Genomic DNA, 12623 nt, shown 5'->3' with positions numbered 1-12623 from the left:
TCTGTGTAAAAGAAACTTCCTGCTATGTGTCAGCCTTGTGGCGTGTGTATAATACAATCTCACTACTCGGAATGTTACATGACAATCCTTCTGATCAGTGATTAGATCATTTAATCAGTGTTAACAAATTTAAGAGTATTAACTGTAATCAACACAACAGTGTAGCATACTGTCAACTTCACTTTCCACAGTCGTAGAAGACACAGTTCAAAGTCCCCCTCTTCCTCCTCACCTGATAAGCAGGGATCCGGCGAAGGTATCTTCTTCTGTCTCTTACTAGCATTCTCCTTTTTTTTTAGAAGCTAGGGTCTGCCACGGTATGAAGCCACTGTCGAAGGAAAGAGGGGGTAAACGGAGACAAGAAAGAGGAGGCGGCTGCCAAAGGGTAGGAGAGAGAGCAGAAGTGAAATACAAAGAACGGAAAAAAAGAAAGGTAGAGCAGGATGAAAGTGACGGGAAGCAGACGGGAGCGAGTAGACAGTAGCTGAAGTTAATCCGACTCTAAGTAAAGAAAGGTGGAAACAGAGCAAGGAAAATGAAAAAGGGGGGCAGCAGAATAGAGAATGGAGCACCGCTAAGAGAAATGATCAATGAGCGTAACAACAAACGGGGAAAGCCTAATCAGTTGCAACGCGCCGGCCGCCGGTCGCTCTGTGGCTAAAAGTGAGCCGGCGGCGGCCATGTTGAAAAAGACTAGGCCGCATCCCGCAGAACGTGGAGAAGCGTGAGGGGAAAATCAATGGAGTCAGTACCTCCAGCGAGAAAGCAGCTTCCAACTCCCGGGGAATGTGACACATACATATTTATACACAACAGTTAAGCATACATGTATGTATTCATCTTTGTGTCAGGCACCGTGTTAGACCCACCTTCGCTTCATTCATATCATAATCATAAGAAACACATATAGTTAATTTCCTCATTGAGCCCTTTTGGTGTAAGTGAGCTCATTCTGTCTATCCAGAAGGTTTCTCTCTGGTCAAGCTTCTTCTGGATGTCTTCATGTGTGTCTATTTTCTTCACAGCTTCGAGAATAAGAACCTGATCTCTGCCAGGTTATGTTTCTTTTTGTGCCAATGTCTATCTACTGCTGAATTCAGGTTGTGATTTCTGAAACACAACCTGTGTTCATTCCATCTGATTTTTGCAGTCCTTCTTGATTGTCCTATATAGTAAAGACCACATGGGCATTTTATCGCGTAGATGATACTTTGTGTGCCACAAGTCGCGTAGCTCCGTAGCCTGATCCGTTCTCCAGTGTGTGGATGGTTAACAGTCTCTCCTTTCAAAATGTATCCGCAATTACTACAGTTAAGGCAGGGAAAAGTTCCAATTCGATCAGCAAGTCTCTTTTTCTGGGGAGGTCTTGTGTAATCAGTCTATCTTTGAAATTTCTGCTACATTGATATGTGCAAAAGTTGGGAATTCTTTGAAAAGATGCTCCACTCTCTGGTCACATGTGACCGTCTTCCAGTTTTTCCTGATGATTTCTTTTATCCTATTGCTTTGTTTTGAATACTTTGATACAAAGACCAGAGGTGGTGTTGTGTCAGTTTTCTCTTTTACCTTCAGAAGATCTTCTCTTCTCTGTGTCTCTACCCTTGTCTCTGCTGACTTCACTTCTTCTGTGGTGTATCCCCGATTAATTAATGTATTGCCCATTTCTTCAATTTCTTTATTGCAATCTTCTGGGTCACTCACAATTCTTTTGACTCGTAACATCTGGCTGTAAGGTAGATTCTTAATTAAGCTGGGCTAATGGAAACTTAACCTGTGCAGAAGATTGTTTTTGTTTGTACTTTTGCAGAATATGTTGGTCTTATATTCCGTTTCTGTAGCGGTAACATTGACTTCAAGAAAGTCTATTGTTTTTTGGGAGTATTCATATGTGAATTGGATTCTTTGATCAATACTATTCAGATATTCAAATAATTCTAGCAATTTGATCTCTGTATTTGTACATATTCTAAAAATGTCATCAATATATCGGATCCAAATTGCCAAATTATGTTGCCACATTGAAATGTTTCAAAACATGATCCATTTCAAATTTAGCCATAAATGCATTCACGTAGGCAGGTGCCATGATGGCACCTATCGCAGTGCCTGCAACCTGTTGATAATAGTGTTCTTTGGAGCAAAAGTAAGAGGTTTCTCCTATGAATTCCAGGAGTGCAAGATAAATTCTTTCCATGCAGGTATTTCTCCATCGTTTGCATAGACCTGAAGATGGTATTTGATACCGAAATGCATTGGCTTTGTGCATCAGACTGACCATTGTATTTGACTTCTGCCTTCAAAAATGCCACCTTGTGTAACTAACTAAAAGGAATGTGAATTAAACATTACCTGTACTTTTTATATGACTAGATGCTTTCTTTTTGGAAGACTAATAGTTCACTTAAACGTAAAGAAGAAAAAATAAATGTGAAGAAACATTAAATCCAAACATAATGATATATTTATGCTCTTGTTGAGCTAACTGAGAGCGTCAGAAACTATGAGGTGATTTCAGCTCATTTTTCTTTAGTGTGTGTGTGTGTGTGTGTGTGTGTCTGTGCGTGTTTGTATGTGTGTGTGCCAGTGTGTGTGTGCGAGTCTGTGTGTGTGGGTTTCTGTGTGTATGTCCGTGTGTGTGTCTGTGCGTGTCAGTGTGTGTGTGTGGGGGTGTCTGTGTCAGTGTGCCTGTCTGTGTGTGTATCTGTGTGTGTCTGTGTCTGTATGTGTGTGTGTGCATGTCTGTGTTCACATGTCGATTCGTATGTGCGTCTGTGTTGTTCATATGAATGTTCTGGACAGGACTGCACAAATATCACACAGACTCACCTTATAGCCTAATAATAAGTAACAAGTGAAACAACGGTACACTGACGCTGAGTAAATAAGTCTTAAGAAGGAAAGAAAAAGTTGAGTTTGTGTTGATTGTGTGCAGCATTAAGAAGATCATTATAAACACTTCACCTGATGGTGTTAAACGTGATTACCTCGAATAAAACACAGTTCTGCAATGTACCACAGATCATACTTAAATCAAAGGTTTTATTCTTAATAAGAGTACTTTTTAAGCATTGCTTCACAGTGTGTAAAGTAACGAGCCAAAGGCTGTGCCTATGTGTGATATAAGGCTTATTCTTCACAGGATGATTCTGCGCATCGTTGCCGACGACTCAAGGGCCACACTTGCCCTGAGCCCAAAGTTTGGTGCTGAGTTAAGTGCGTGCCGGCACCTGCTGGAAGTGGCCAAGAGGCTGAGGGTGGAGGTGATTGGAGTCAGGTCAGTGTCCTTGCTTACTACCTGTAGAAAGAGTTTCATATTCTGAGATTGGACATCCATGCCTTTTGAGAGTAACACCTATTTCCATCCAATGCAATTGACACTCTGTTTATCGACATCAGATCCGGAAGAGCAGAGGTAAAGCAAGCCCTCAGACCTCAGGTCTATCCTACTAGCGTAGAGCCCCTTCGGCTGCAGGCTTGGGGTCAAATCTGGGCATGAGGAACCCGGCATTGCCAGGACCTGCTGCTTCTCATGCCAGTGCTATGGCTGGCTGCTCCTCGTGCCAGTGCTATGGCTGGCTGCTCCTCGTGCCAGTGCTATGGCTGGCTGCTCCTCGTGCCAGTGCTATGGCTGGCTGCTCCTCGTGCCAGTGCTATGGCTGGCTGCTCCTCGTGCCAGTGCTATGGCTGGCTGCTATTGGGGTACAGAAAGAGAAGATGTTTAGCAAGTGGCAAAGGATTCTTTTCATGCCGCACAATGCCCAGACCAGTGACTTCCAGCCTTGATGCATTTTGCAGATCAGAATCCCTCAGCTGCCATCCTGAGGCTGTATATTAGACTGGGTGACCCTATGCAGCACAGATTTCTGGTAAATGTGTGTGGTGCGCCCTAGAGATAACCAAAGTTCCCGAGACATGGATCCTTGTCCGGTGACTGGCTGAAGAGCAAGAGAGTAAGGCATGCTTTCATGGAGATGGTACCTTGATATGTCAGACAACTGATACCCTGAAAGGATTTAGGAAACATAAGGTATAATTTCCAAAAACTAGATAAGTGGTTTTAGATTGGCAGCGTGGGCTTGATGCTGCTGAGAACAAAGTTGCGCAGGGTAGAGGGCACTCCTGGTGTACTAGAAGGGATGTGTGGCCTTGGCAGTCAGCATAGAGGGATGTCAACATGCAGTCTTCTAGTTAGCAAGCAAAGTTTAGGAAAAGTGTGGCAAGTCCATGAGAAAAGTAACAGAAAAGTTGGGTGTAGGCTAGAGGTATAACAATCACACACCTGTGGCTGCATTAACACTGTGCCAATTCATGGTGACGCTTCAAGAAGACTATTCACATTGTTTGAACGTCCTTATTTCAAGCGTCATGTCAGTTTCTGGAGATCACCTCTGTTGCATTGTTCCCACTCCTAGAGGTCTCATCTCAAGTACAGTTTCCAGTTCTGACTTTCCCGTGTGTGCAGTTCTGGAGTCTCATGTGAAGTACTGTCCCTAGTTTTGGAGGTCTTATATGTTGCGTTATTTATCCGTTTGGAGGTCTCATGTAAAGTTTCGGGTCTGTTTTTGTAGAGCTCATATTTAGTGCTATGTTCACTTCCGGATGTCCCATTTGAAGTATTGGGCCAGTTCTGGATGTCCCATTTTAAGCATTGTGGCCAGTTCTGGAGGTCCCATTTGAGTATTGGGCCAGTTCTGGAGGTCCTATTTGAAGCATTGTGGCCAGTTCTGGAGGTCCCATTTGAGTATTGTGGCCAGTTCTGGCGGTCCCATTTGAAGTATTGGGCCAGTTCTGGATGTCCCATTTTAAGCATTGTGGCCAGTTCTGGAGGTCCCATTTGAGTATTGTGGCCAGTTCTGGAGGTCCTATTTGAAGCATTGTGGCCAGTTCTGGAGGTCCCATTTGAGTATTGTGGCCAGTTCTGGAGGTCCTATTTGAAGCATTGTGGCCAGTTCTGGAGGTCCCATTTGAGTATTGTGGCCAGTTCTGGCGGTCCCATTTCAAGTATTGTGGCCAGTTCTGGAGGTCCCATTGGAAGTATTGTGGCCAGTTCTGGAGGTCCCATTTGAAGCATTGTGGCCAGTTCTGGAGGTCCCATTTGAATATTGTGGCCAGTTCTGGTGGTCCCATTTGAAGTATTGTGGACAGTTCTGGAGGTCCCATTTGAGTATTGTGGCCAGTTCTGGTGGTCCCATTTTAAGTATTGTGGCCAGTTCTGGAGATCTCATTTGACGTGTTGTGGCCAGTTCTGGAGGTCCCAATGGAAGTATTGTGGCCAGTTCTGGATGTCCCATTTGAAGCACTGTGGCCAGTTCCGGAGGTCCCATTTGAAGTATTGTGGCTAATACAGGAGGTCCCATTGGAAGTATTGTGGCCAATTCTGGATGTCCTATTTGAAGAATTGTGGCCAGTTCTGGAGGTCACATTGGAAGTATTGTAGCCAGTTCTGGAGGTCTCATTTGAAGTTTTGTTGCCAGTTCTGGAGGTCCCATTGGAAGTATTGTGGCCAGTTCTGGAAGTCTCATTGGACGTTTTGTGGCCGGTTCTAGATGTCCCATTTGAAGTATTGTGGCCAGTTCTGGAGTTGTCATTTGAAGTATTGTGGGCAGTTCTGGAGGTCCCATTGGAAGTATTGTGGCCAGTTCTGGAGGTCTCATTTGAAGTACTGTGGCCATTTCTGAAGGTCCCATTGGAAGTATTGTGGCCAGTTCTGGAGGTCCCACTGGAAGTATTGTGGCCAGTTCTGGAGGTCCCATTGGAAGTATTGTGGCCAGCTCTAGAGGTCCCATTGGAAGTATTGTGGCCAGTTGTGGAGGTCTCATTTGAAGTATTGTGGCTAGTTCTGGAGGTCGCATTTGAAGTATTGTGGCCAGTTCTGGAGGTCCCATTGGAAGTATTGTGGCCAGTTCTGGATATTCCATTGGAAGTATTGTGGCCGGTTCTGGAGGTCCCATTGGAAGTATTGTGGCCAGTTCTGGAGGTCCCATTTGAAGTATTGTGGCCAGTTCTGGAGGTGTTATCTGTTGTGTTATGGCCACTTCAGTAGGTCTCATGTGAAGTATTGTGTCCATTTGCAGAGGTTTCATCTGTTGTGTTATGGCCACTTCAGTAGGTCTCATGTGAAGTATTGTGTCCATTTGCAGAGGTTTCATCTGTTGTGTTATGCCCACTTCAGTAGGCCTCATATAAAGTATTGTGTCCATTGCTGATAGTCTCAACTCTTTTATTGTCCCTTCTCATGGAGGTCCCATGTGAAGTCTTGTGTCGGGCGATGTACGTCTGATCTGTCGTATTGTGCCATCTTCTGGAGGTGCTATGTAGAATGCTATGCAGACTTCTGGATATCTTGTGAAGTACTGTTTCGAGTTCATGGAGTCTCGTCTAGTGTATTGTGCCCACTCCAGGGATGTCGTGTCAAGTACTTTATCAAGTTCTGGGGGACTTATCAGTTGTACTCTGTCTAGTCCGTAGGTCTCGTGTAAAGTACTCTGTCCAGTTCTGGAAATATCATGTGAAGTATTGTGTCCATTTCCCGGAGGTTTCATCTGTTGTGTTATGCCCACGTCAGTAGGTCTCATGTGAGGTATCATGTTCATTTCTGGAGGTCGCACCTGTTTTATTTTGGCTACTCTGAGAAGTCTCATATGTTGTATTGTACACACTTCTGGAGGACTCATGAAGTATTATGTATTTTTTTGGGGCCTCCTTTTTTATATTCTGCGCACTCCTGGAAGTCTCATCTATTATTTTGTACCCACTCCTGGAAGGCTTGTGTTATGTATAGTACCCACTTCTGGGGGCACTGATTTGAAGTGTTGTGCCTTTCTCCGGAGCTCTCCATTTAATTGTCCCAATTTGGGAGGTGTCATGTGAGGTATCACGTCCATTTCTAGAGGTCTCATCTGTTCTAGTGTTCCTCATCTGTAGGTATGTGCCCACTTCTGGATGGTCTACGGTAAGAATTGTGCACATTTGTCTGGATCACTTCTGTTGTCACCCCTTCCTCAAAGGCCATCCCTACCTGATTATCTCCTTTCCCACCTCTATCTCCACCCGTGGTATTCCCCAGGGCTCCAGCATTTCTCCTTGGCTCTTTAACACCTATCTTGCTCTGCTGGCTGACCTAATTTCCACTTTCTCCCCTAACTTCAGTGTTATGCAGATGACCCACAACTCTTCTTCAAACCTCCCTCTGAAATTTCCTTACTTCCTCCATCATTCCTGACTGCCTTTCTGCTATTCATTCCAGCAAGACTGAGATCCTTCCCATTGGGACTCATGCTCCCTCTTTCTTCCCCTCACTCTGGCCACTCTCTATGGGATCTTGAAATGACACTCTCCACGCAATATTGATATGGTAGTTGCTGTGGTTTATTGAGTATCATCTAATGCCCACCGGCTCTCTCAGCAAAGCAACTGCACTGAGCCCTGAACATTTCTACTAAACATCTTTCCCCATGCATTCCATATTCCATATTCCACAGCTGCTCATGATGACACAGTAAGATATTACACACCTCCCTCCTTTAAACATAAAACACTGAACTTAAAGAAATGAACCTACCCTTGTCAATATAAGTCATTCACCTAACAATATAACTGAAATAAACATTGTCATGGATAACACAACAAATACTAAAGCGTGTTGAATATACATAAATAACTTGCAGTTTCTAACCTTGTATACATAACATTCTACTGATAAAGGTTTAACTCGCATAGTCCATTACATATGATGGTTTATCACATACATGTTTCATTCGTTCATTTGTTGCCCTTTGCATCTGATTTTCCTTTTGGTCCTTAAAGTTCCTTGCACCATCTGTGTTCCTATTATCCAGCCTCTTTCTCACAGATACTGGGTTATAAGTCTTACATACCCCATTGACATTCCACACCCTACCATCCGAAACTATCACAGATCCATGGAACCTCCCCTTTACCTGTATGGGTCCATTCAAGAAACCCACCCTGGACCCATCCATCCCCACCAACTACCGCCCAATAACCACTGTCCCTTTTCTTTTGAAAATCATCGACAAAATAGCCTACTTTCAGATCCAAAACCATTTAGAAAGTAACCAACTACTGGGGGACCGTCAGTCAGGATTCTGCCCTAATCACAGTACGGAAGCAGCCTTACTTGACCTAAAGATCCAAATGGATGCTTCCAGAGAATCAGGTAAACTATGTCTACGTATGCTACGAGGCCTATCAGCGGCTTTAGATTTGGTGGACCATGACAAACTCTGTGCCGCCCTAGCCAATAACTTTAATCTATCAAACAATGCTACTAACTGGGTCAAATCCTTCCTCGCAGAGAGGACCTCAAGAGTGGCCATCGCCAAAGAAGCAGCTGATCCCCTACCAGTCCCTTTAGGTGTCCCACAAGGGTCCTGCCTATCGCCTACACTTTGCAACGCGTGCACCAAGCTACTCTTTGCAGCACTGGATGCTATGGGTGTCATCTACACCAGTTTTGCAGATGATGCACAGATCTTTATCCCCATAACAGGGAACCACGAGCATGTCACACTCCTTATTAATGATATCTACTCACTAATGCAAAACTGGATGGCTAACAATAGCCTTTGTCTCAATGATGACAAAACAGAGTTACTCATACTAGGATCTGCAGCCAAAATTGCTTCCCTTCAGCTTGCCTATTCATCCTTCATCATCGATGGTACTACTATCCCAGTACTTAAATAAGTGAAGACACTAGGTGTCTACCTAGACTCCACCCTAACTATGACCAAACAAATCAACACCCTAGCCTCCTCCACCTCCTACACATCCAAGCTCATCTCCCTTAGCCGCAAATTCCTCTCAGCCAACAACTGTGTCACCCTAGCAAGAGCTCTCATACTTTCGAAACTTGACTACTGTAATATCCTCTACCTAGGCACATCCAACTCCAACCTAGCAAAACTCCAACTGATGCAAAATAAAGCCCTGCGAGCAGCACTAGGAATGAAACAATCAGACCACATCTCCAACATTAGGAGAACCAACCACTGGCTCCCCATCAAAGCAAGAATACTATTTAAAACCCTCAGCATCACCCATGCATGTATCAACAGCAAAGCGCCAAAATACCTCCTCAATGCAGTTAACCAGAAAAATTACACCAGACTCCTCAGATCCAATAACAGCGAAAACCTCGATATCCCACGATACAAAAGAGAAAAAGCAGACGGGAGCAGTTTCAAAGTTCTCGCTCCAAGGCACTGGAACTCCCTTCCCAGCAATATCAAGAATGTAAATTCATACCCACTAAAAACCTGTTATTCAATCAATTCTAACATGATCATAGAACCAGACCAGTGCAGACCGAACCTATCTGCCCCCGTATATAACAGTTTATAATACTGTTCATGTATCATGCCCTGTTTTGCTCAGTTGCATTCCAAGTTTATATTTTATTTTTGATGTGTTTTTACTCCAAGCCTGCATTTTTTTTCCATTCTGTGTAACTACGCTGTGATACCTCAGGGTCTGGGCGTATAACAAATGTAATAAATAAATAAAAAATAGAAATTTTACATGACTGCTAGAGGAAGTTTGGAGAAGTTTCACTCCCACCCAATCACCCACTTTTACATTGCATTCTTTTACTGCCTTTCTGGCATCAAAATATCTCTTATTCTGGACCTGTGTGTGAAATATTTTGTTTTTCACATCCTTGAAAATCAATATCTTTCTTTTGAGCTCTACCCAACCAAGACGGACAAACTCTTGTATTTGGTTTTCTGCCTCTCAACATCTCAAACTGTGATATGCCTGTGGTGGAATGCGGTGTAAACCTATGAGCAGATATTGTATCTTCCAGCGCCTGCGTCCAGTCACCTTTACCTGCCAAAGCTCCGCTAACACTACTCTTAATAACTTTTTTAAATCTCTGAACAATTCCATTTGTTTGAGGATGCTATGTAGAACGCCATTACCTTTAAGGAATAATGTCATCTCTTCTGACACTAACTGTACACCATTATCTGTGATGATGGTTGTGGTAAATCCTTCCCTTCTAAAAATGACACCCAAAAATGAGATGATGTCTTTAGAACATACATTTTGAACCCATTCAATTTCTACCAATCTGGATAAAATGTCTATGAGCACTATATACTTCAAAGTCCCTTCACTTTTTACTGGACCTACAATGTCCAATCCAACTCGTTCCCATGGAATACTAGGTATGGACATCACTGTCATCGGTTCTTGTCTCGCGATGTACCCTTTGGCTGAATTGTCACACTCACAGCATTCTCTAATGAGTCTCTCCACCTCCAGGTCCATACCTGGCCACCAATAGTCTTGTCTAACAAGTTGTTTTCTCTTTGTCATACCCTGGTGCCCTTCATGTGCCAGTTGTACAATTCTATTTCTTATTTCGACTGGAGAATAAACTGTATTCCCCTCTGAAAATCACATTGTTTTTCATATGCATCTCATCAATTATTAGTCTGACTACTTCAGGAATATCTCCCTTCCTAATTTCATTGCTCTTTACACCATTCATCAAATATTATTTTACTTTCTATAGTACTACACAGATGCCATTGCCTGCATCCACTCCTGCTCTGAAACTATCTCCTGATTGACATATAATACTTGTTCTTCCTCATTCTCATCATCATCACAATCATCAATAACATTTGTCAACCTAGAAAGACAGTCAGCAGATCTGTTCTTGACACCGGGGCATATTCTACCTCCCAATTATACTCTTGTAGCCCTGCTACCCATTTTCTAATTCTGGAAGAGATCTTATCCAACTCTTTGGTCATAAGAATTTCTTTTAATGGTTTGTGATACGATCTCACAATGAAGTTTGTACCCCATATAAATGTTCACAATGTTTCAATGGACCACTTGACTGCCAACAATTCCTTCTCTATTGTCGAATAATTGCATTCTGCCACTCTCAAAACTCTTGAGGCACAAACAATAGGCTATCCCCCTTCAATTTGGGATAAGACAGCCCCTGTGCCATGATTGCTGGCATCCGTGGTAATAATGCTTCTTTTGTTGGGATTAAATGACCTCAACGTGGGAGCATTATTAAGATCCAGTTTTATCTTACTGAATTCTGATTCACATTGTTCATTCCATTCGAACCTGATATTTTTCTTGACCAATGTCCTGATTTCAAAACTTTTGCTTGCTAAATCAGGTATAAACTTTGTATAATACTCTGCCATACCCAAAAATGAAATCAAATTGTCCTTATTAGTAGGACTGGCAACATTTATAATGGTGTTTACTAACTCTACCTTGGGTCTGATGCCTGTTAGGCAGAATTATATGCAGTACCCTTTGGGAACACCACACACAATTAAGACTACAAGTGACAGTGCAATTTCATCTTTGGTACAAGCCTGTACTACACAGTAAAGTGGTAGCGATGGCAGAGCAGCCAGACTTACCTCAAGAGCAAGTGAGCAGTATAAAATAGTTACACAAAGGACAGCAATGACTATGGTTCAAGCAAACACTGACTCAAGGTTTCTGAGTAAAAGAATATACGTTTATTTACACATCAGTTTTAAAACATTTCACTAAAGTAAATCAGTTGGAAAATCACACTCTTAATACACCACACCACTCCCAGTAGATTCTGGACAAGTTAAACTCAAAAATGAAGTATGAGCAAAATGGCACTCCACTAATTTAAAAAGGGAGGGAAAGACAAAGTTAGGTAATAATTGAGCAGCACCAACAGGTAAGTAAGCAGGGCAATCTAGAAAGAGGAACTACAGTGATGGAATCAAATCAAAAAGGCTTAGGGCCAAAGTCAATAGGATAAAAGTCTTTTGCTCAAGATCACACAGTTCAGGGTAGTTCGAGGTTAAGTCTTTGCCAAGAGTTCCGGACGAAGTTGGTCGGCTGAAAAGTTAGTTTAAAGAGTAGAGAAGGACAAGCCCTCGGATTGGCGAAAGGTTTCACACACCTTCACTGCGGCTGGTCGAAACGAACAACTGGATTTGCACAGTACCTTTAAATGGAGAAGAAGCATTAGCTGAGGCAGAAGTTCCTGGCAGTTCTTTCAGGCTCACGCTTCCTGAAGCGACTGTCGGACTGACATGAAGACTGACAGGAAGTCTGGAGGGTCCTGCACTGCCCAGGGAAGAAACCAGCAGCAGAGCAAAGCAACGAATAAAAGGTGCGCTCCTTAAAACCCAAGCAGGGTCCGACCTTCCTGGCTATCTGGTTCACTGTAGATCTGTACTGCATATTCGACCAGAGGAATTCCTGGCTTACAGTTTCGGTAAACTGGTTGGTCCCACCAGCTCAGGAGAAGAGGATTCCTGGTAGATCTTCTCTGTCGTTGGAGCTTGAAGATTCGGACCTGCAGCAGGGCTTGACCTGGCGGTTCAGTCGTTGTAGGTGTCCTCTTCCATCAGCTCCTTGTCGGTTCTTTCATTCCAGTGTCGACTCTGCCTTTCCAGACCCAGAGACTTGCTTTTTATGCAGTTTTCCTCCATTCACACAGCCTGGCTGTCAATCACACAGCAAGGTGCCTGTCCCGCCGGGACAGTCACCTAGCCAATCAAACAGGAGTGTGACTTGGGTTTCCAAGGGAACCCATGGCAGTGGTCCTAAAACCCCTCCCTCACATCCTG

At 43.4% G+C, this 12623-nt stretch overlaps 1 protein-coding gene across 2 annotated transcripts in view; it reads left to right on the top strand.

Annotated features, from left to right (window-relative positions):
• Positions 1 to 12623, top strand: part of LOC138503008 (ornithine decarboxylase-like) — a 309800-nt gene that overhangs the window by 101006 nt on the left and 196171 nt on the right. For both annotated transcript variants that reach the window (XM_069622440.1, XM_069622441.1), the window contains exon 5: positions 3140 to 3274. In XM_069622440.1, coding sequence (XP_069478541.1) covers positions 3140 to 3274 — 135 coding nt within the window. The remainder of the gene's footprint in view (positions 1 to 3139; positions 3275 to 12623) is intronic.

Source organism: Ambystoma mexicanum, chromosome 11 (assembly GCF_040938575.1).
Source record: "Ambystoma mexicanum isolate Mex_15411 chromosome 11, UKY_AmexF1_1, whole genome shotgun sequence".
In the NCBI taxonomy this organism is placed as follows: domain Eukaryota; kingdom Metazoa; phylum Chordata; class Amphibia; order Caudata; family Ambystomatidae; genus Ambystoma; species Ambystoma mexicanum.
The sequence above is the reverse complement of the archived record's forward strand: the minus strand, read 5'-3'. Positions and strand labels throughout refer to the sequence as shown.